Below are 25,047 nucleotides of genomic sequence, written 5' to 3' on the forward strand. Positions count from 1 at the left end.
TTATTTCACAATATAACCTTTTTTTGATTGCCCCAATTATCCCAATTTTTGCATATGCGGATTGCGTTCTGAACTTATTATTCCAGACAATACAACTTTCACTGTGTTTATTTGTATATAAAAAATTAATAGCTACTGAAGGTTTGGAATTAGGTAGTTTTAGCTTTCAAGAAGCTAACTGCTTATTAGTATAAGGATTTTTTAAAATGTTGTTTCCCATTTTGTGCTATTGCCATATGGATTAAATTGAACCCCAAGAAAGAAATTATACTAAAAGTGCATAAAGTTGAATGAATTGTTTATTGGCATATACTTTGTAGATTTTTCATGATGTATAAAATGTACAGTCCTTTGATGAATCTGTTTGAAAGGAATCGTAAATGTAATGTATTTTCCTCATAAATAGATGCCGGTCCCGGTAAGAGACTTTAAAGAGCAATTGCGCATTTTGCATGCCAATTAAGAAGACTTTGGCTTCAATGCGTAATAACTTTTAAATTCCTATAAAGATTACGCATTCTATGCTACAGTGCAAGATCATTCGACTGTCAAACTAAACTATTATTTATCAAACTATGAAGAGAGTGTACACACATGCCAAGGTTACATGCATTGTTTTACATTGATTGGGCAATGTCTGAAAACTCCAAAGTAGTTAATTATTTCCCTAATCATTACCTTATTTCCGTAAAACTTGTCTTATTGATCATACAACAAGGTTGACCAAATAGAAAGGAAATACAACTGATATTAAGTAATAACTACTTCTCGCGAAGAATTTTCCCACAGAAATTGTGTTTTTTTAAGGAACGAAATTCAGTACCACTGAGAGATTCGAGTGTGTAAGTACTTGATATAAATTGATTCTTTAAAACTAAAACATCATTCAAATCTAATTACACCTACTCAAGAGAGGTTTATCTAGATATAAGTATTGAAGATTTTAAATAGTTTGTAAGAAATACGGCTTTGTTGTAGTATTAGATGGCTACATTAAAATGAAAATATTAGATAATTTTTAATCATTTTTTTGTATAAACATTCGTGATGTTTTAATGTAACTATCTTTAAAGTTATACAATTTAGAAACAAGAATACTATAGTATTTAAAATACTTAGCATTATTATATACATACAGGAGCAAGTAAGTAAGAGTCTGAAATTTGAATTGAAAGATATCAACCTTATTTGAAAAATGTTTAAAGGTTTACTCGATATCCTCAACAAAAATCCTTGATCTATAGTAGTGTAGTCTAAACTGTAATTCCAAGTTTCCTTTCCAATACAGAACGTGCACTACGTCTTATTCCTGCTTATTTTAAATTCTCTCTTCCTTAGTGTTTAGCTAACTGTCATTTTCATTCTTGACTCAGCATGAGTTACAATATCATCAGCATAGAGCATGGAACATAGGCCTACTTGTTCCTTGTGTTCCAACATTCTACACCGCAATGAATACAAATAGGCTCAGAACTGAGTCTTGGTTCAGCTTCACTCTTACTTCAATATATTTTGACTCTCCATCATTACTCTTAATATTCGTAGAAACGTTCTCGTGCATTTCTTGCATTAATCATAATTATTTCTCTGGAACATTCATTTATCGAAGGCCATTTCCCCCCTGTTTTCATTTAAACTGGGTAATTTGATCCATTTCTTCTAGATCGATATTAACTCTAAACGATAGGAATGAAAATGAAATATAAATAAAAAATATCAAATTGAATAAAAGCTTAATATTTTTACAAACTTTATCACAGAAAATGCTTTGGTTATCATAGTATGTATATGTGGCTAATCATGAATTCTAAGCTAATGATAAATTTACCCTCTTAACTTTCCTTAAAGTTTAAAAATTCATAGAAATTGCATTGAAATATGTATTGCACCAAAATAGAGTAAGTTCTATAAAAGTATTGGTAAAATGGTTTTATCACACTAGGGGTATGCTGAAACTCCAATTGATTTTGTCTTTTCTCACTCTCTTGTCCTTGATGGATTTCCGTCCCGAACTAATTAATAGTTATACTTTCTAAGTCTGATAGAAAGCAAACTGCAAGCTTCATTGAAAATTTATCATAAAGCAAACACACTGATGAAAGTCAACAAGTGGACATGGAGTCAAATGGTAGATTATTTAGGTATTAATAAGACCTGTTAGGTTGGAATTAGACACCATCTTAATTTGAAAGCATATCTCTGGTACAATGTAGCAAAAACTTAATGCATTATTGCGCTGTACGTTAGCCATATTGAAAGTTTGATATTTTTCTGAAAAGAAAAAAAAACTTGTCCAACTTATATACCGTATGTTTTTTCATACAATATAGTCCATCATCTACATGCAGTTTTCATCCAAATTACTTGAAACTACCTAGAAACTCATACTGAGAAGGCTGTATTTCTGTTGCACTCTATCCAGAATAACTTTTCGTCCAAAACAATTGAGCTAGATTGAATGTCTGCAAAATAAAATATTAAATTAAATTTTTATTTATAACTTCCTTGTTTCTGTCTCTCGGTCAGTTCTACCACAGATCATCTATGGTTTTACTTTCGCTAAACTGAATATCTCAAATTTCGAATAAGGCTGTAGCTATTACTTTGATGCATCTCTTAACAGCTGGAGAATTGGGAGATACAAGCAAGTAAAAATTATTAAGATTTGCGGTTTCCTTGAGAAACGTGTCCTTTAAGTCTTCTGTAGATAATATTGTTCCTTAATAGTGTACTTAACTACAGAGTCATGCTAATGCAACTGCAAACATCTAAATTAATTACGTGGAATCTCACATTGCCCAACCTCTACCATACCTTTACTGCGTGATGCAAGAACACATTCACCACAGCTTTTGAATTTAAGGTTTTCCTTCATTAACACTGCGACTAATAAGTTTTTCAGGGATGAGGAATTGTTTTGTACTATTTTATGCACTACTGCCTTAAGTGAACAACAAGATATAACGACAAAGAAATTATCTTTCATAAATTGTTTTACCACCTTGAGAGAGGAGTCACCTTTAGTAATGAACCACTCGAGTGCGAAATTTTTTATTATACACTCTGTAGATGTTATGAGATTCTCGGAAAGAATTTCAGTTCCAATATACAATTACAAAATATGATTAGCGGTTGTGAGTTATTTTGGATGCGAAAGTTGTCCTTGTTTCTATTTAGCCACATTTTGTGAACACTGAGCACCGGAAAAACTTGTACAAATTTATAGAAGGTATTTTTTATCTTTATTTAGGAAACTTATTTTTTATTCAGTAACATTTCAATTATGAAAAAATATCAATGCTTAGCAGGAAATTGATTAAAATATATTTATAGATGGGAGGCACGAGTTAAACTTAGAATATTTCATAAATGGTGCACAGAGTCAACACATTTACAAAATGCATATCCATAGGAAATCACGTACTGCACATTATAGGTTGTCCACGGCTGTTGTAGATAGTTAATAGAGTGTACTTTCAGTATTGATGTAGGAAAATTTACATGGATCAAAAGTTTTCTCATAAAATTTTCTCCTATGCTCCGAAATGGAAATTGATTGCATATAAAAACAAACAAACAATACAAACTATAAATTGTAGTTACCTATTTAGTGTTGAGAATCTTCATCTTTCTTTCTTGTATTTGTTGATTATCATCACTTCAAATGCAACGTTTTCCAAACTTTCTTCAGGTGGAGACCATATTTTATTAGAATGTTGTATGGACCATCCTACTCTTGTCCCCTTCGAAAGAAACTTTTGTATATATACTAAATCCCATAATTTTATACGTGATTAACAGAAGGAAATATATATTATTTTTTTAAATAATTAAATACTATGAAAAATGTTTTATAATAGTACATTTATATTTACTATTTTAATTTTATAATGTTTCCTTATAAAAATGAAAAACATCATTAAATTGCATAACCTATTATTAAATTGTATAATATATCATTTATATAATCTATTTCTGATTGAGATCTTCAGCAGCTATAGTGTATGCTATGAAGTTCATTTGAATTTTATTTGTCTATATTTTTCTATTTTTTTAAAACTAATGTTCAATTTAAGAGTACCGCTAAAGCTCGACGACTACAGCTTGAGAAATCTGATGTATTTCAAATTCTAAATGTCCGAATTATTGTGTTTTAAGTAATCAAGCGTAGCTTCTGCTAGAAAGATTGGACTTCCGATTCAGATGTGTACCTTGAGCTTTTGTCCAGGTTCATCACTTATTATTATACTTTGTAAGTTTTTATTATGTATTGCTTTCTGCTATACAACTTAGTATTTTTGGAATTTCAAAGAACTAAACCACTGCCTAGTAAGTTGCTAGTCTTACCCAATATGTCATGCTTCCAATTATTCATTCAAAGTTGTGTTTCTGGTCTTCATTGTCATACCTTTCGCCTTCGTTTATTAGCTTCAGCAGTCTTTGTATACATGATTCTGTTTACTTAACATGCTCATTTAACTAGTTAGCGTTCTACTATGATACGAGATAATATTTTTACATCCGAAGATGTTCTCATTGCTTGATTTCATATTCGATCTTCCCTGGTCTTCCACTTTTTATTTACTGTGCCCTCTTTCCGTGGCTTGCAAAGTTTGCAGGAAGTTTCTGGTAAAATATTAAGTGTTACTTTACAAACGAAGTTTTGTTTTGTTTTTGTTTCTACTCTTGAATGAGTCTTCTCTTGCACACTTCAAATAATCATATTTTTTAAAAGTTACTTTTTGGATAGGTTGAGTACGATTTTGAGTGTTATTTTTTAGACAATCCTTAGTATTTCTGTTTTACTCCAAGCAAGAGTAAGCTAAATAATAGTCATTACTCGACTTTTAGGCCCCTATTCTCGAGAAACAAAATGTTTCGGGACGTATGTTATCACTTCAAACTTGCTTTTAAACTTCCAAGCGAAGTAAAGTTTAATTCCTTGAAAACACTTACAGATGCCATAAAAGTTTATGTTTATGACATAAATAGCTAATTTTAAGCATAGAAACATGGAAACCTCATATCTTAGAACCTGATCCATAAAGAAATCATTATAGAAAAAACAACTTTTTGAGACAGTCGATTATTAGTAAATAGATTGATCTCTAAATTGTTGTTCAAAGATCTGGATTGTTACTAGTATCTCCATTCTTTGGAGACGCTATTCTGTATCATATTTCAGACGAGGTTCAGAAACAACTTACTATCAGTATTAGCTATTAATCATTACTGGTGTTATATCATTGTGTTCACAGGCTCTTCCTAACTCTTATTTTCCTTTCGCTTTTAAATCTTCCGTTTTAATGTTACTTAATTCTGCGTTTTCTGGTTGATCTGTTTCTTGATTAACCTATTTTTGGTCGAATATACTCTTTCTTATCTGTTCAGTTTCTTCTTTGTACTTGTGATTTATCTTGCAACAAATCATCAGATTATTACTTCCATTTATTTAATAATTCTGAAGATTTTGTTGGTAATCTATCATATTTCTATTTTACAAATGTTGTTTCTTTTCTTTTTCATCCTTACTGTTTTCTTCCATGTCTTCTCTAAACTATATCCAGTTTACTTCAAAATACTATGATTCTCGTCTTGAGTTTCATTTGTCTTCTACATTCTCTTTGGCACAGCACCGGCACACTTAGATATTTTTTTTAATTCTAAATTTAACTTTATTCTCAATTACTCTTGATGCATATTCTTCTCAGATTCCTGTATACAATATTTTGGATTTATTGTTTCATTTTATTTTTATGTTGTTTTGCCACTACTATTTTCATTTAGAGTTAAGTTCATGTTTTCAATAGTTCTTCACATTATTAATGGTTTATGGTCTCTCAACTGAGACATCTCTGATCTTCGTTTTATATTTTTTTTAAACAATTAAATAATCCATTAATAACTTTTCTCCCTAGACTTGGTATTCTTTTGTATATTTCTGAATTTCTTTCTGTGAAAACTTCGTGTTTCATCATTTTCCAGATAGGTAATAATGGAAAAAATACTTAAGATTTATTTATTTATTTATTTATTTATTTATTTATTTATTGGGTTAGCATGATCGAAATAGCCTATTTTCACCCCTTGTAATGCAACCAGTAGATAAAACGATGTTACGGGTACGACGTCAAGAACTCAGTACGTGTTCAAAAGTAACCTGGAGTGCCCAACCAGTCAGGAGATAGTGTTTTGTTTGAACTAATTCGTGTTGCAGTGCACTTAAGACCAGTACAATAGCGAGTGGATTTCCTCTACAAGTTTCAGCTGGAAGAGTGTGCTAGGTATTTGCGGAAAATATTAACAGTGCATTTGAACCTTTAGTGATAAATGAATACACCATACGTCGTTGGTTTATGATAGGCCAAGCTATTTCAAGCCTGTGACACAACATTAAAGACTAGCACTGCAAACATTGGAAAATAGCATGTTTTGATGAGCTCCTCGTCAGGAACACCGTGGAATCAGATCCTTGGAAAAGTGTTGCAGACGATTTAGACATATGCCATATCACTGTTATTCGGCGGCTGTACCTAATCAGTAAGATGAAAAAGTGGTACTCATGGGTGCCACATGAGTTGACACCTCAATTCCCGGTGCGGACAGTGGATCTAAAAGGTGTAAAGGTTTTCCAGAGCAGCCATCCTCCGTGACGTTTCCTGGGTTTTTCTCGTTCAAACTAGGCAAATTCCTGGATAGTACTTAACATAATGGTCCCAGACTGCTTCTTCCCTTCCTATTTCTTTCTTCCTCTCCAACTATGTCTAGTAGTTTGATCGTCAAGGGATTCATCTCTCATGCGTAATGACCATATATGCTGAAAGCCTAAATCTAATTCTTAATTCTAATCCTAATGAGCTGACACCGGCCAACAAGAATCAGTGTTTAGATATGTGCAATTCTCTTAATGTAGTCGAGAAGATGTCCTGCATCGGATTGTCACTTCTGGGAAAAAATGTATCTCTTATGACAATCGAAAATGGTAAGAACAATAGTTGGATCATGATTATCTTCTTGGAAGGTTTCCAAAACCACCCTTCACATACAGAAAGTGTAGTTTCTGGTATGGTGGTGTGTGGTAACCTTTAATATCTTTCTCTGTCGAACTAAAACCATCACTGGAGATCGTTACAATGATAAACGTCGTGACATACACACCAAACTTGACAGCAAGTATCCCGCAATGATCAATAGTCATTGCAAACTCGTGTAGTACGCTCAAGTGTCTCTCGGAGAAAGTTTCAGCCTCTTATGAGCTATAGTAAGAAACTCATTCTCACCAACCATATTCTTATGAAGTGTTTTGCACCTACTCCCACCTCTTCCGGCGTCTCAAACACTTATTGATAGGGAAGAACTTCACTGATGACCGCGCAACATGCAGTTGGGAATTCCTTCGCACCCCATACTCCAGAGTTCTTTAATCCTAGATTCCAATCGTCAGCTCAGCAACGGTAAAAGTGTGTGGCTCTAACTAGAAACTGCGTTGACTAACCAGGTATTCTAGTTTTCTTCTTTCCTTTAAAAATGACAGATATAAGTTAAACATTTCAATCGAATCAAGTAAGTATTTTGGGATCTACCGTATGTTCCAAGGATCTATTCTTTTGGTTAAAGAAGATGATAAGAAATGTATGATTGTAAAATCAATGGTAAACAACAATATACAATGTTCATGCCCTTAGTGAGATTTGAACCCCAAACAAGACAGATAATATGATTCCCAGTTTAATGCCTAAGACTGGTTTACCATGTCACCCAACAAAAATCACTGTAAAATAAATGATATAAACTTTCATGTTGTGTTTTGTTATACAGAATATCCCAAGAGGAAGTTGCGCCCCTTTGGGAGGTGATTGGAAAGTCATTCTAATCAAAAATGTTGCTATAACCAGGTGTTCAGTTCTGAACGGTTTGAGAGCAACAGGTTGTTAATCATTACTGACCTTATGTTATTTATTGCTCATCTGTAGTTATGATAAAAACAAATATGTATAACATAGTGCATTTGGATGGTGGTGGACTAAAATTCCCAACAGTATACAGCATGTGTCAATACTATCTTTAAAAGGCAAGTTATTGAGGGTGCTGTGGGAAATTTTCTTTAAAATCCTCCAGTTTCAAGATTATGTAGTGGGATTGGCAATACTGTCGCCGAAAGTCAAGTCAGAAACAAGGATTTCTTTTTTGAGTTTTCAAAAAATCTCTCCTTTGCTTTATATCACCATTTAAGTGCGCTACATCACATGTAAGCGTCTCTGTAGATTGACTACAAGGTGATCAATAAACAACATAATGTAAAAAAAATGTTAATAAGTTCTAGTTCCTAAACTGTTGAGAATAAAACACATGGTCATAGGAACACTTTTGCTTGGAATGACCTCTCCTGCTACTTCCAGAGGAGACTCGATTTCTCCTGGGATATCTTATATAGTAAGCTTAAAGTAACAATAACTAATTAAGCAGTATACTAAACTGACGTAATATGATTATTACATTTGGATTCTAGTAATTCTTTTCTCAATTTTAGCTCGTCCTCAATTCAGTTTTTAAAATCCTAATAATCAGTCTTCTACCCTAACTTGTTTTCCAATTGTCGGGTTTTCTCAAAGTACTCCCGTTTCCTCCCGAATTCTCATTCCACTAATTCTTCCATCATTATTGACTTACATTAATCATTAGTCTTCCTTAACCCAAGTCCATAACTGTGGGAAGCTAAACTAAAATATTTAATTGCATTTTAATTGTTTACTTGAAATATTATAGGGTAGCGTGTACGTATGGAAAAGAAAATTCTCTCTCTAATCATATTTTCTGCAAAAATTGACGCCATTGGTTCAAAGAATTCTATATCTTAACACCTACTCACTGTATTTTAATTATCGTATTCTTTAGTTTCTTTGATTCCGGACTTGAAATATCAAAATAGTATTGTCAATCAAAAGAGGTCATAGAGTGACTATGTTATTGAATAAGAAAATTCTTTTTCACATTAAATCTATGTGGTTTATTATAGCATAAATGGTAAGATGATCAAATTCTACCTTAACTGTCCTATTTGGCATATGACGTTGCATATGACATAGAGTCTACAGACTCAACATCTCATACAAAATAACCTCATAATATTGGCTTGGGAAACCTATCCCAAAACCGAGGCCTATAATGATAAGAATTCACGTTTCACCTAGCGAAATATAATTATACTTAAAGACATCTCGAAATATAGGTGATAGTCATTCTTGCTTCCTAAACTTTTCCAGGAAACACCAAATCAAATAATTCAGAGCTACTTCAGTAATCGGTAGATAGGGTACGTAGTATTTCTAGAATACCTTTCATACGGATACTTGAAACGGAGGCCACCACAGTGGAGCCCATTTTTTAAAAATAATTTTTGATATAAAAATATTAGAAAATTTCCTCGAATTCTGGAAACAACGGCGTATTAACCAAGAACCAAAGTTAGTTAGGGCACCTAAAGTTTTTTTCTTTTTTAAACTAGAAGGCTGTGAGTCGATTGTATTTTTATTTTTTTTATTTCTACTAAATATATTTCAATGTGACTTGGTATATGAATAAATATAAGTAGGACAGAAAAAGGATTGTCCACGTACTTGAGCCTGGAATCCTGATTTAAAACAAAACAAAACAAAAATAATGTTTTAAAGAAAATTTCGAGAAATTTTCCCTAATTTCTCCGATGAAAATTACTAAAAATATAGTCTGTGACATGTACAATATTTCGGGTACTTTGCTGATGATATCTGACTCTGAAGCTCTGCTACGTGCGCCCCAATTATTAAACAACGTATTTCCCAGACAAATTTCCCCACTTTTCCTGTAAGTTTCCTAATTTTGCATACATGTGATCTCATTCAAAAGTCTGATTCATGTGAAAAGTCTTATATCAAATGTCTCATACAAATCATGGATCTAGTATAATTCACCTACGTCCAGGTACCTAGGACTTCCTAAAATATATTTTTGCCTCTTTTTATTTATTGCCAATTTATCACTACATATCTAGTTTAAATATATTTTTATCTTTAAATCGAATATTTTCGTTTAACATCCCACGCTTATGCTCTTTAGTCTGAAGGAGATGTATGACTAATGAAAGGGAATGATCGTGAAATTAATTTTTTGTACCCTCCCAAAGGAAATCGAACTAGGGTCCCCGCGCAAACGTTTCAAGAAAATTGAATGTGTAGTTTCTTTTAGTTGCCTTTTATGGGAGCACCTGCATCCTGGGCCAAATAGGTTGCCGAAAACTTATTTTCTTAAAAATTTCCGGAAAATCTCTAACATTTTTTATCAAAATGAAATAAAATCTTTTAGTTTTACGTCCCACACATATTTCGGTTAGGCTAAAGGAGTCGTAATGGTGAGAAAATGAATGCAGTGGTGGAATGAAGAAAGTGGGAAGAAACGGGAGAACCCCGAGGAAACCCACGAACATGTGTTTGTCCATTACAAAGCCCACTTGGCGCAAGGTGGGATCAAACCAGGGAACCCACGCACCAGAGGTGAACGCTCTACCACTGAGCCATCCTGCCCTGATTTTTAATCAAATTTAAGTTTGCAATAATACCGTATATATGCTGTCATTCGAAAGCTTTATTTATTCTAAATAAACTGCAATGATGCATGAAAAGTAAATCTAAGTTAGTTGGGGTACAAGCAGTAGTTTCGTAAGTCTACAATCGCTGTTATTTTAAAATGGTTAACTTACATGGGCTGAGTAATGTTCCCTTGTTGACATGAATTCTTCCTAGGTATTGTATTCTCTCTTCACTTCATCTACTTACTTTTCTTTTTCACCGGAGTAATAATCTCTACTCAGAGTAATACAGCAGAAAAATAACTTTCTCGGAGTAATTTGGTCTAGTAAACTATAAAAGAAACCAAGAAAATTCTGTCGCTTTTTGTGAAGGTCTGTGCTCAATTGACCCTCACACCGTGAGTTGAATGCGAATGGAGATAAGGCGAAGATCAGATGTTGGTGTGGGTATATCCAACATATAACTGGGTGTGGCAGTTCAGTTACACGATGAACTTGCGTAAAGACAGAGTGAGCATGGGATATCCTCAGACGTCATAAGGATGTATATGCTGTTCGAGTTCAAACTGGAGTCAAACGCCGCTGTAGCGGAGCAGAAGATATACCAGGGCTTTGGTGAGAGTGTCATGATACGCGGACAGTGCAGCAGTGGTTTAATAAGTTTAAGGACGGTGACGAAGCACTCGAAAACGCACTACGTACCGGAAGATAAATACAGATACAAAATGAAGATCTTCAGGCAGCAATTGAGGTGAATAGTGGCCAGACATGTGAGGAACTTGGATTACAATTCAGTGTGGATGGAGAAACCATTCGGCAGCACCTCCATCAACTTGGAAGTACTACAAGTTGGGTGGTTGGGTCTCACATGATTTGACTCCTTTCAGAGGGCAACGCAAGTAGACACCTGGGTTTCTTTGCTAGCACTTCTGAATCGCAAAGGGTGTCTCCTATTACAGGACAACGCTAAATTCCACGTGACAAACATGACCCAGGACACCATTCTACGCCTTGGATGGGGAACATTATTGTATTCGCAGTACAATCACCTTAGGGGACGCCAGTTTAAATCCCTAATAGAGGTGCATAATGTACTTGATACTTTCTTCGCTTTATGGTCCACGAAGTTCTACCGCGATGGAATCCATGACCTTCCAGACGTTGGCACAAGGTCGTCGATATTGATGGGGACTATATTTGGTCTTCAAGTTACGTCTTAGGTGACATATCGATGTTCGAAGGTGGTGGGTGAAGAAACTTTCTTGGTAGGCTTTATAGAATAAAGGAAGTCTTGTTAGTAACGTTTTGACCTTTTGACAGAATTGTTTTTTACATTTTAGCATTTATTCTCATGTCAGTGTCTCTCAGTTTCAAGAGGGAACTTGTTTCATTAGTCAGAATGTCCTATGGACGATTCTATTCTTGTTCCCTTAAAAACAAAATTTATCTATCTTCTTTCACATTTTGAGCAGTCCAGATACTTTAAAAATGGTATTAATTCAAGTTCTCTTAATTTTATATTCGTTAGAAGTACATATTAGTTTATTTTAATAGTTAAAAGCTATCATGAATAATTTACAGTATATGAAGAATTAGAATTTCCATAATCTTTGCTTTATTAAATAATGTAATCTACTATAGGCCTATATATATATATATATATATATATATATATATATATATATATATATATATATATATATATATATATATATATATATATATAATGTGTGTATGTGTGTGTGTGAGAGGGAGTTTGAGATAATCAATTACAGTGTGAGATAAGGAATTCACATTCATTTGATATTTTTCTGTTCTTTTTGGTCTATCTATGTGGCAACCTATAAGACTGTTCAACTTACAGAGACCAAGAACAAATCTTGAGGACCACAGTTTGAGAAAGTTGTCTTGTATGACCATTATATCATTTGTTGTCAGATATCCTTTCTTTAAAATATTTAAATGTACTTTTAATTCGTTAAGCTTAGAACTCTTCGTGAGCCATTGGTTACCCGATTATCATAAAGAAGTCTTAAAATACACTTTGCTAAAAAATATCTTTGTTTAGCTTCTTCTAGTGTTAGCATGGAAAGAAGGATGATGGTACAGTGCCGATCTGTTTTTCTTCACATGTTCATTTTGGCTGCTGGAATTATTAAAGGTCAGTATAATAAGCAACGTAGTTATGCAGTTGTTTTGTAGTGACACACGACAAAAATACTGTATATGAATAAGTATATTTATTAGAAAGTATGCCTCATTTTGTCCTTCAGCTAGTTGAAGAACTTTAATTGTTTGAGGGTAAAATGCGGAAGATAAACATATATTAGAAACATTGACTATCCCTGAATCCCCTATAGGAAAGGATTAGCTGGTTGCGTACCTTGAAAAACTCGATTAACTTTTCCGTTTATCTAATAGCTAGATTCCCACGTTATTTTGAAACCTATACATAAGCTCAGGTCTAGAACCTACATAATGTGCAAAAGTTTATTGTCTGTTTAGAGTTGCATCATATTACAATCAAAATTCCTGTTGTTATAATATAAAGAGTGTCCATAAAGTCACACAGGAAAGTAAAACTCTACAACTTGCAAATTTAAAGCTTATTAACACAAAGGTTTGTTTCTTCTCACAGTAAGGTCTAAAGATTTTTCTCCTGTTGGTTAGAGTTCATTGCCAACTCTCCAATTATGCACCATTCAGGTCCAAAGATTATTCCAATATTTTTCTGTATCCGAGAATTCGCGCTGACGATGCTCATCGGTGATATTCAAAATCCTATCACTTATCTTGTTCTTCACGTTCATCAAATTAGTTGGTTTCTGTGCATACACATCAGTTTTTACATGCCATCACTACCAGGAATCAGTGGTATCAATCTGGTAATCTTGTAGGTCAAGGTGTAAGTCTTATTCCGTCAAATCGTTTCCTCCGAAATTCTTCGTTAAGAAATTGCCACACCTCAAGAGCAATATATGGAGGTGCCCCATTTTACTGCACGTGATCTTCGTTGAGTATGTCGAGCCCCTGAAGTTCCGGCACAAGAAATGTCTGTAGCATATTCAGACAGCTATCACCATTTAAAGTATCTTTTTCTAATAAAAATGGGCCAATGGTGTGGTCCATTGAAACCGCTCATCATAAATTGATTTTGAGACTGTCATGCGTATCCACGTCAACGTGCGTGTGAACTTTCAACCTCCCCAAATTTGTGAGGTGTGCTTGTTTATTTTCCCGAAACATTAAACGTGGCCTCATATGAGAAAAGCATACGAGGCAAGATCACCATCATCTTGTAGGCGGGTAAGCGTTAGTTCACAAAACGCTATTCTTATATTACAGCCTTCGTTTATAAGTTACTGTACAAATTTCAATTTGTAGGGTTGGCATTCACCTTCTTATATACGATATTGTGTAATGTTTACACCAGATTCCAGTTCCAATTCATTGGACTCCGTGGCACATTCTAGTGCACTATGTGAATTACATCATCAGTGTCTAGTAAATTCGACACCTTCCCATAACCTTGAAGTTTTCATATCACATCTTGATGCGGTCTCACTGGGAGTAGTTTTCCAAACATTATTTGAAACTTGTTCGCACCCAAGTTTGAGCTAGAAAATGTTTGGGCAACTGGAAAATGTTCGCGTGTCCCATGCTCGAGTATGCCACTGGGATCCGTTTCTTCTATTTTAGATCATATATGCACGATCTTCAATTAGGTGTAGCTAACATGGAAATGTTAAGTCACTTCTTTCTTTACGTTTGTGTCATTGATAATGTCATCTGATTTCTGGTTAGAAAGCTGTTTGAAAAGTTCATAATTTCAGAAATTCCTACTAGTCTTGTGACGTCTAGAAGGAAAAATAATTTATGATACCCAGATTGCAAATTCCTCTTTGCTTTTCACAATGCTTCAAATTGTATCAAAGGAAAGTACTTATTAATTGTTCTACATGTTGACCCATACTTTTAAATGATAATTTAGTGGTTTCTGAAATAAATGTCTATATTGCAAATATTGATGTTCAAATTTATTTATTATTTGTTAAGATATTCTTGAATAACATACTTTCAGAATATAACAAGTGGTTTTAGCTGTAATTATTACATTCGTGTCAAAAAAATTAAAATACATTTAAAAATCTGAGTTTCTAGATCCAGCTAGTGAACAAACACCTGGGTCACGAAGTGTTAAGTCTGTAAACTACAGCTCACACCAGTGTAAACTTAGCCAGGGGTAGGGCTCAACCAACACAAGCTCCTCTTAGTACAACGATATTAAAAATAGTTTCTACTTATATGCAGTATGTTCCCTTCATAATCCCCAAGTAACGACGTTTTCTTCCTGCGATGATTTTATTGCATAAGTGCAATATATTTCTGTGAAGTGGTGATGGTCACCTAAGCTTAAAAGTAAGGTTAGTTTTGTCTCATCACATCACATTTTGTGACAAAATCGAGATAATCGTTTTACCTATTCATTCATATGCGTCTCAAGCGAGGAGGACTAAACATCCTGATTGGCTGAAATGCTGTTACTCTCATGGCGTGAAATGTTGTAACGGTAGCTAAACAACAATTTATCGTGTCCGCCTAGCGGTACGGTACGGTAGTGACGCCTAACGGCGCTGTTTTCTTTCCTATATTGCTTTTTCTGCGAATGATTCATACAGTTTCGTTGTAAACTACTTAATTATTCTCACAAGTCAGTGCTTTGAAGTCCCTAATATCGTGGTGTGTGCTTAGTATTTAGTGACCAAAGTGAAGTGCTTGTTCGCAGACTTTTCGGAATGCAGCGTCAAGTCGTAAGAATAATCCAGATATATTCTGTTATATATGTAGAACATTTGTGCCCATGAAACAACAGCGCAATATAACTTCCTTTGTACGAAAGGCTTATCTTGAGTATTTTGGTATAGCATTGGGAGAACAGGACAAGTCGTGGGCACCACATAAGGCTTGTCGAACATACATCGAATAACTGCGGCAATGGATGAAGTGTGAAAGACGAGCATTGTCTTTCGAGTCCCCACTGTGTGGCGTGAGCCTACTGAATACACCACCAATTGCTACTTTTCTTCTGTGAATGTGAAAGGTTTCAACAGTAGGAACAGGACTAAAATTGCTTACCCAACTACAATTCCATCCGTCAGTTTACCAGTATCCCATGGTCCTGACATACCTGTCCCACAGCCACCAGACCAATTAAACGAAGCCTATTCCGAATCTCCTAGTGACAACAATGACGATTCGGACTTTGAACCACAAGAATCAACAGAGCCTATACTTTATGAATAGGGTGGTTTAAATGATTTAGTTCGTGACCTTGGTCTCACAAAGGAATCTGCGCGAACTACTGGGATCACGACTAAAGGAGAAAAATTTGTTGATACCTGATACGACGTACTATTATTGTGACAAGTAATACTACACAGACATTGTGAACAAGAATTTGCTGCTTTCTTTTCTGCAGAAGATAATATAGTATTTTGCAACAACATTCTGGAGTTAATACTAGAATTAGAATCTCCTGGCTATAATCGATCGCAATGGAGACTCTTCATCGATGCTTCAAGCTGAGTTTGAAGTATGTACTCCTACACAACGGAAAGAAGCTAGCGTCCATTCCAGTTGCTTATTCTGTTGTCATTAGGGAAAGCTACGAAAACCTTGATTTGATGTTGAACAAGATACAATACCACGAACATCAATCAATGGCAATTATGTCCGGATTTTAAAATCATCGGTCTTCTGTTGGGTCAACAGTCAAGCTATACCAAATTTCCATGCTTTCTGTGTGAGGGGGACAGTCGGGCAAGGGCAGTCCACTGGACCCAAAAGGAATGGCCAGATAGGCAGTGGAATGTTGGTTCGAAAAACTTACAACGCGCAAGTCTTGTTAATGCACATGATATACTGTTACCTCCCCTTCACATTAAGCTTGGCTTAATGAAGCAATTTGTAAAGGCTCTAGGTACTGAAGATGAGTGCTTCAAATATCTGTATCAAAAATTTCCTGGCATCAGTAATGCAAAAATTAAAAAGGGCATCTTCGATGGGCTAGATATTAGGAAACTTGCTGGTGACGCAAATTTTGAAAATGTCATGAACCAGAACGAGCGTTCAGCATGGCAAGCTTTCCGAGATGTAGCGAAAAACTTTCTTGGAAACAGAAAGGATTCAAACAATAAAGACATGTTGGAATGAATGCTACTGTGTTTTAAAGAATTGGGTTGTAACATGAGTTGGAAAGTGCACATGCTGTTTTCCCTTTTGGACTATTTTCCAGACAATCTTGGGGTGGTGAGTGAGGAACAAGGAGAGAAATTTCATCAGGACCTGAAGGAACTCGAACGTCGTTATCAAAGAAAATCGAATTGCAACATGCTTGCAGACTACTGCTGGTTGTTGCAGAGAGAAGATTCTGCCATTAGTCACGAGCGGGCCGCGACAAGACGCGGTTTCTCAGGGAAGAGGAGTAAAACCCACTAGTGTGGATTTTTTGTGCGGCATGTTTGTGCGCACCTATGGGTGCGTAATTTCCTCCTTTAAAATGGCGCAGACGAGAGCACACATTCAAAAACACTTTAGAGTTTACGTTTGCTTGCTTTAAGAGTCTTACTGTTTTATAGTGAATGCTTATCCATAAACATTGCTTTTTTCCGTTTTCTTTCCTTGTTTGTTTGTAATGTAATTACGAGTTAACTTACTGTCGCATACCCGAAATATGAAACGTGGCATACTATACTTCATGTAATGATTCAAAAGGTAAAATTCGTAGGCTAAATCTATTACAAAAAACAGTATTGTACAGTATGTTAAAAATTCTTCCCGGAAGCTCTATATTTAAACGTACCCTACATAAGATTTTTTGAAATTAGTTATATCCTGTAGCCTTTATGTTTTCAAATATAATTTATTTCTAACTGCGAATAGAAAGTATTAAAAAAGTTTATATATATATATACATACATTAGGGTGGAGCGAAAAATCACTTTTTTATATATCGAAAACGCAATAGTGCGGAAAAGTTGTCAATTGATGTTAATAAGATACTGTAAAAATTTTGTCGCTGAAATCGAATATCTTCGGGTGGCGAATTGCCAAAAGTATTTTGTCTTTATAGGGTATGCAAACACGCCGTACACATCACTCCTTTGTGTTTCTACGGTAAATGAACAAGTATTATCTACATTTCTTAAGTAATATATAAAATTTAAGAAATATTTTCTGCATGATTTAGGCACATTTTGAATCACACACTAGCCAATTTGATCAAAATGACGATCTATTCGATACAAAATACATATTTTTTCAGCACCTCTCAGCTTGTTTCAGTGAAACGACCCAAAATCTACGACGAGGACCTGGGTGCAGGTCAGGTCCCTCCCATGCCCACATTGTCATACATACACGTATATTCAAAATTAGATCTTTGGTTATTTGCATAGTTTGCCTTTGTTTCTACTTTTTTGTTTACAAATCGGTACTTTTAGTTTAAGTCTGATAAAACCACCTCTGCCACAAACTGCTGCAGATGCTTCTGTTACAAGTTTCACTCAGCGTTCTGTACTCTTAATGTGAGAGGAATATTTCAAAGCTCTTTTGATGCCTGGATGTTCACGGTTATCACTGTAGATTTCAAGTTCTTTTTTGGAAAACAAGACAGCGCTGGAGGATGCGTCACTTCAATTGATTCCCAATTAATAAGGTCTGTGTAATAGTTTGCATTAAAATTGAGCTTTGGTAGCATTTTTTTTAATGTGACCGATTGTCTACTTTAGCTGGTCTTCCTCGTTTCGTCTTCCTATGTCATAATATCTACTCTTCTCATTCCTAGCTTTTCCCATTATGTTGACTATCTTCTCCATGCTTCTTTTCTGACGTGAAGTTTTTCATCGTCAACCATAGAAAGCAAAACATTCTCCGGGTGTGCGAAATAACAGTTATTTTGGATTACTTCTTGGACCAATTGCCGCTCCTTTTGTGGTAGGTGTCTTGAAGAAGTTATTATTTAGCTACACGTGTTTAGCTTCATCTTTACAAGTAGAGTATCTTTTTACTGAAAACCAGCGACCTCCAGTCTCTTTCCTGCACAGAGTTTGATAGACCATCAAAGTACAAGCCTCTAAGAATCTATCCTTTGGCCACTAGCACTTCCCTTTGTCGTATATTTTCCCTTTCTCGCTGGGTTTTTGAGCGGTCTATCATCTAGCCAGCATTTTTTTTTTTGATCCATTGTCCCAAAAGATTGCAATGTAGCTATTGCTATCAAAGCAGTTACACAACCAGATGTTCGAAATCGGTCTGCCAGCATAACTAGAAGTCTAAGGACATGTCGTTGCTGCTTGCTTCTGTTTTCTCTAATATTCTTTTGTTTTGCGAAGTAATCATCAACATCTGACCCATCGCCATCAGAAGATTATCTCTGGAGTTCATTAGAAGTACTCGTTTGTGATGTGTAAGAAGACTGTGGGCGGGTGGTCTCTCGTGATTTACTTTTAGTGCGTACGATTAGTTTTCAAGTCTCCTCGTAGTCAACTCTCTCTATTCCGGCTACTCGTGTTGTTCTCTGATCTTGCAAAAATGTCCACTCCTTCCTTGTACTTTCTTTCTCAATTCTAATGAGCACATGGAAAGTTCATGACATTTACAGGAACATATATATCAAAGAATTCGTGTAATCTTGTTTAAATAAATCATTTTTTCTGGAAACTAGCAGAAGCTTTCGTTTTCTTCTCAGATTTAATAAACTTCTTGTATACTTTCCGAGCAAGGTAAGTAGAAGCTGAACTATACTTTCTAACGACACAGTAGGGAAGGAAACCTTGTACTAAACAGATTTCACACACTGAGCAACGTCTCTCGCCAACTTCTTTACAGATCGATCATACTCGTACCCTTTCTCACTCTCATCAAGCTCTACCAATTGAAAACAATGCTTCATTACATCTGATTTTGTGGGGAACTGCACACCTGAAAGTTCAGCTGAATGTCCAAACAGGGAGTGAGTCGTTCTTAATCTTGTTCTTATCTTCGGCATGGTTAGAGTTTCAATATTGATATAAAATACAGATCTCACACACATTACACAAAGTTAATTTACAGTACAAATACAAACTGTTTATACACTTATCAACTACGCACAATGAAGTAAACACTGAAACGTAATGTTAACCCAGCAAAATTACCTTCAAAAGATCGTCTTCCACACTCGAAGAAAGTTATCGAATACTAACGTTGTTTCATTTTAATACTACTACTATCAATTGGACTAGTCCAAATTGAATTCTTATGCAGGGGAGGAAGGTAAACTCTATAAAGCAGTACGAGATATTTTTAAAGGAAAAAGACTCTTGAAGGAAAAATTATAATGAAAATCAACACATTTATCGGCATATTAATTCAATGCTAGAACCTTATATGCAGTGTTGGGCAAATTTCAATTGAATTAACAATTAACAATTAATTTGTAAATTTAATTGTTAATTGCAATTAACAATTGAAGTAAGTAATGGTTAATTGTTAATTGCAGTTGGCCATTAATAATGGAGAATCAATTGCAATTAATCAATTGATAGAAAGTAATTGCAGTGGAAAGTAATTGCAATTGAATTCAGAAATTCAATTGCAATTGAAATTAATTGGCAATTAATTCAATTGCAGTTGATTTCCACAGCAATTACTTTCAATTGATTGATCAATTGCAATTGATTTTCACTGATTAATTTTCAACACTGTAGTTCAGAGAGGGCGTGGGACAATGAAAACTTTAGCCACGACCAATTGACTCACCACCCATCGTGACCCACAACCCACCGTGACCCACCTTGACCACCACCCACCATGAACCACTCTCACTCACTGTGACCCACAGATCTACTGTCATCAACTCTGACCCATGATTCAAGCCCTCTTTTTTATTGACTAAAGAGTTTAAACTTGTAATAAAACAAGCCTATGAAATTATCACTCATCGGAGTTTGAGTTTCTACAATCAATCGCTCAAGCATCACTTTATTACAATAAGGGCGGATCTGACCTTTCTATTATAAATAAAATAGAGTTTGTTTGTGTCTGTCTGTCTATCTTTGTGCGGCCTGTGAACCAGACGAGTGGACCGAAACTTTTCAAAATTTGGTCATGGGTACCTTGGTCTAGGCCCCAGATCAAGATGAAGAGTTTTTTTTTTTCAAATTTTGAACTAGGGAGGTCTCAGGGGGACGTTTACCGAGACCGGCCTGGAGACCAGACAAGTTGACCGAGAGCTACCAAATTGTGGTCAAAAATACCTTGGTCCAGGTCCCACACCAAGGCGAAGCGTTTTTGACAAAATTCGAACCAGGGAGTCTCAGAGGGGCGTTTACAGGAACATGTAAATGTAGTAAAAATGACCGATATCAGTGTCGACTTCATAGTTTTCGCGGTCGCTGAGATCATGGTAAAACTCTGATCGCATTAACTTCCAAATTCACCATATTCGGCTGCGAGCCGTGGGTTAACGGGTGGGGGGGGGGGAGAAACGTAAAAGTAATCCAAAATGACTGATATTAGTGTCAAATCCATAGTTTTCGCGGTTGCTGAGATCAATGGTGACACTACCATTAGCGATGACTTTCAAATTCACCCACCGTTGTATGCGGGCTTTGGGTCACCAGAAGGAGGAGTTCCGAGACATGTAAAAATAATCAAAAATGACCAATATTAATGTCAAATCCAGTTTTCGGGGTCGCTGAGCTCAATGGTGAATCTCAAGACCGCGTTTACTTTACATTTAGCTCCCATTAGCTAAGGAAGGGGGGCATTATAAAGGGGATCACGAGACATGTAAACATAATCCACAATGACCGATATTAGTGTCAAATCCGTAGTTTTCGCGGTCGCTGAGATCAATGGTGATACTTTCATTAGCGATGATTGTCAAATTTAGCCATCACTGTTTGCGGGCCGGGAGTCACCGGGAGTGGGGAATTGCGAAACATGTAAAAATAATGGAAAATGACCGATATTAGTGTCAAATCCATAGTTTTCGCTATCGCTGAGATGAATGGTGATACTTCCACAGGCGTTGACTTCCAAATACAGCCCCTATCGGCTGCGGGTCAGAGGCGTTTTTTCAAAATTGGAACCAGAGGATCATAGGGGCTTTTAGCGGGATATGTAAAAGGTAGTAGAAGATGGCATATGTTAGTGTCACATTCATAGTTTTTGTGGTATCGGCTGGGGCTTAGATGAGATTTTTTTTCACAATTCGAACCAAGGGGGTCTGAGGGGGGGGGCGTTCACCGGGACATGTAAAAGTAGTAGAAAATGACCAATATTTGTGTCGAATCCATATTTATTGGGGTTGCTCAGAGGTATAGTGACACTCCATATATGGTTTACGTTCAAATTCAGCCCCATCGGCCTTCCCAATGAAAACACATGTACGTTGTTGGATATATATTCACAGAAAATATATCCAATTTTAGAAATGTTTCTTAATTGTTCTCCCGCTGTTCAGTTTGTTTACATTGATATTTTATCTGATAATTTTGACACACTTCCGGTGACGCTCAAAATGTGGAAATAGGAGAACGAAACGACACGCAAAATCACTAGTCGATGCGAAAGAAAGGACCTCGAAATTCGATAGTGGCGGAGCAATGGGTCATTTTCGTCCCACCTTTGAGACCCATTTTGACCGTCTTCCAGTGACGCACAAAACGTCGAAATAGGCGCACAAAAGGGTTCGCGATGTGAAATAAATGACCTCGAAATTCGATAGTGGCGGAGCAATGGGTCATTTTCGTCCCATCTTGGAAGCCGATTTTGACCCACTTCCGATGACGCACTAAACGTGGAAATAGGGGAACGAAACGGCACGAATATTCACTAGTCGATGCGAAAGGAAGGACCACGAAATTCGTTAGTAGCGGAGGAGTGGGTCATTTTCGTCCCACATTTGAGGCCCATTTTGACCGTCTTGCAGTGACGCACAAAACGTCGAAATAGATGCACAAAAGGGTACTCAATATGAAATTAACGACCTCGAAATTCGATAGTGGCGAAATTCTTGGTCATTTTCGTCCCATCTTGGAAGCCCATTTCGACCCACTTCCGGTGACAAACGAAACGTGAAAATACGCGCTCAAAACGGCAAGATACTGGTACTAAACGATGCGAAAGAAGCGACCTCGAAATTCGTTGGTGACGGAACAGTGATTTATTTTCGTCCCACCTTGGGGACCCATTTTAACCCACTTCCCATGACGGACAAAACGTGGAAGTAGACGCACAAAACGGCACAAAACGATGTGAAGGAAACGATCTCGAAATTCATTGGTGACGAACAGCAATAGCTTGTTCTGCCATATTTGTAGGTCCATTTTGACCCACTTCCGGTGACGCACAAAATGTGGGAATAGGCGCATAAAGCGACACAAAAGATGCAATAAAGATGCAAAACAAAGTACCTCGAAATTCGCTGGTCGGGGAACAAGTTAATGACGCCATGAGCACCAATACTGTATATACTATGAGTATATACTGTAGTTCTTACCATCAAGGCTGAGAACTGTACAGTCCAATTTTTTAGCCAAAGTAGAAGCCCAACCGGGATAGTGGTGTCAACCCGCTCAGCTCGGTTCAACTGAGCATACAGCTTGAGCTGGCTTAGCTGGGATGACCCATCGACTAGGCTCAATTGAACCGATGGCTTGAGCCGGCTCGGTAGAGGCGAGTCATCGACTCGGCTCGATTGGAGCCAATGGCTCGAACCAGTTCCGTTGAAACGAGTCCATAGGCTGGGTTCGAGTCAGCTTAACTGAGCCGATGGCTCGAACCGGCTCGGTTGGGGTAAGCAATCAGCTCGGTTCGGTTCGGCTCGTGTGAGCCATAGGCTCGAGCTGGCTCGGTTAGATGAGCTGTTGGCTTGGCTCACTTCTCGATTCAGCTCGATAAGTGAATGAGCAGTGAGCGAGCCGCTTGAGTCGTTGACAACCCTAAACCCCGGTCGAGCAGTTTTGAACATGTTTGGCTGGAGTCCTATAACTTTTAACAATTTTTGGCTCGAGCCCGAATACTTGCTCCTCCTGAACTCAAACCTAGAACCTCGTGACCGAAGTCCTTGCCTCCTGAAGATTTCTTGATGACCGAGATCGACAGTCAACTAATTTTTAGTATTCAAATACAAACAGCCTATATTCCATGTTTATACAGATACACGGTGGTATAATAATAGTTATAGTAATAGAGTAGTATCATTGATAATTATATTGTCTATCTAGGATACTTGAAGAGAGTTGTACTTGGAACTACACAAAGGATTTAGCTCGGATTGGCTCGTTTTGCCTCGACTCGATGGAAACTCGATCCGAATTCGAGTCGAGTTGGGGGAAAGTTTTCGAACCGAATTCTCGAGTCGAGCTCAAAGATGTGTGCTTCCAGTCGAGTCGAGTTTTAAAGAAAACTCGCTCTAACTCGCTCGTGCCCATTCCTATTGTATGCATGACGGGCACATAGAATTCTTTCGAGGGAGATAGAAACATAAACATAATATATTTAAAAAAATACTTAGTTTCACGGCTTTCTTCCCAGGTTGGCGAAGGGATGGTAGTTATCCAGCATTTCTTATAAGTACCTTATTTGAAATAGGTAAAACAGTAACCAGTAGACAACACAATATACTCACATCTTCTTGTCTTCATTTTTAATTGCTGATTTCAATTGCAATTAACAATTACAATTAACAATTATTAGTTTCAATTGTCAATTGCAATTAACAATTAAATTTTTCAATTGCACCCTTTGCAATTGACAATTAACAATTTAAAATTTCAATTGCCTGGTGACCAATTAAGAATTAACAATTGACGAAAATTTAATTGTAAATTTTATGATTGAATTCAATTGCAATTGAAATTAATTGTCAATTACAAATTTAAATCAATTGCGATTGAAATCAATTGCAATTAATTTTCAGAGCAATTACTTTCAATTGATTTTGATTTTGCCCAACACTGTTTATATGAAATCACAAGTACAGTGTATGATATACAATACTTTGTTTCGCTAAAATGGGCTACTTTATGGTTCCAAATCTGCCTAAATCATCTATAAATTATTTATTCAATTTTATAGACTGCTTAAGTTAAGAAATATAGGTAATAATTTGTTCAATGACCGTAGAAACTCAAAACAAATTATGTGTACGGCGGGTTTGCATACCCTAGAAAGACACAAAATCTTTTTTTGCGATTCGCCACCGGAAGATATTTGATTTCAGCGACGAAATTTTTACAGTATTTTATCAATATCAATTGACAACTTTTCCGCACTATTGCGTTTTCGATATATAGAAAAGTGATTTTTCGCTTCGCCCTAATATATATATATATTGTAGAGTTTCTGACAAGCTAAATTGTTAAACCGCACCATTTTCAATGTACAGGATTGCGCACTTTATACATGATTGTATAACTACTTGTCAAGAAAAG

The 25,047-nt window shown here is 36.0% G+C and overlaps 1 protein-coding gene across 1 annotated transcript in view; it reads left to right on the forward strand.

Annotated features, from left to right (window-relative positions):
• The first annotated feature begins 622 nt into the window (after positions 1-622).
• LOC145679768 (uncharacterized) overlaps positions 623-25,047 on the forward strand; it is a 56,796-nt gene continuing 32,371 nt past the window's right edge. Inside the window, exons 1-2 of the mRNA XM_081750324.1 lie at positions 623-842; positions 12,633-12,725. Of these exons, the coding sequence (XP_081606450.1) occupies positions 12,650-12,725 (76 nt within the window). The 5' untranslated portion in view covers positions 623-842; positions 12,633-12,649. The remainder of the gene's footprint in view (positions 843-12,632; positions 12,726-25,047) is intronic.

Source organism: Thermobia domestica, chromosome 2 (genome assembly GCF_964235325.1).
Source record: "Thermobia domestica chromosome 2, izTheDome1.hap1.1, whole genome shotgun sequence".
Lineage (NCBI taxonomy): Eukaryota > Metazoa > Arthropoda > Insecta > Zygentoma > Lepismatidae > Thermobia > Thermobia domestica.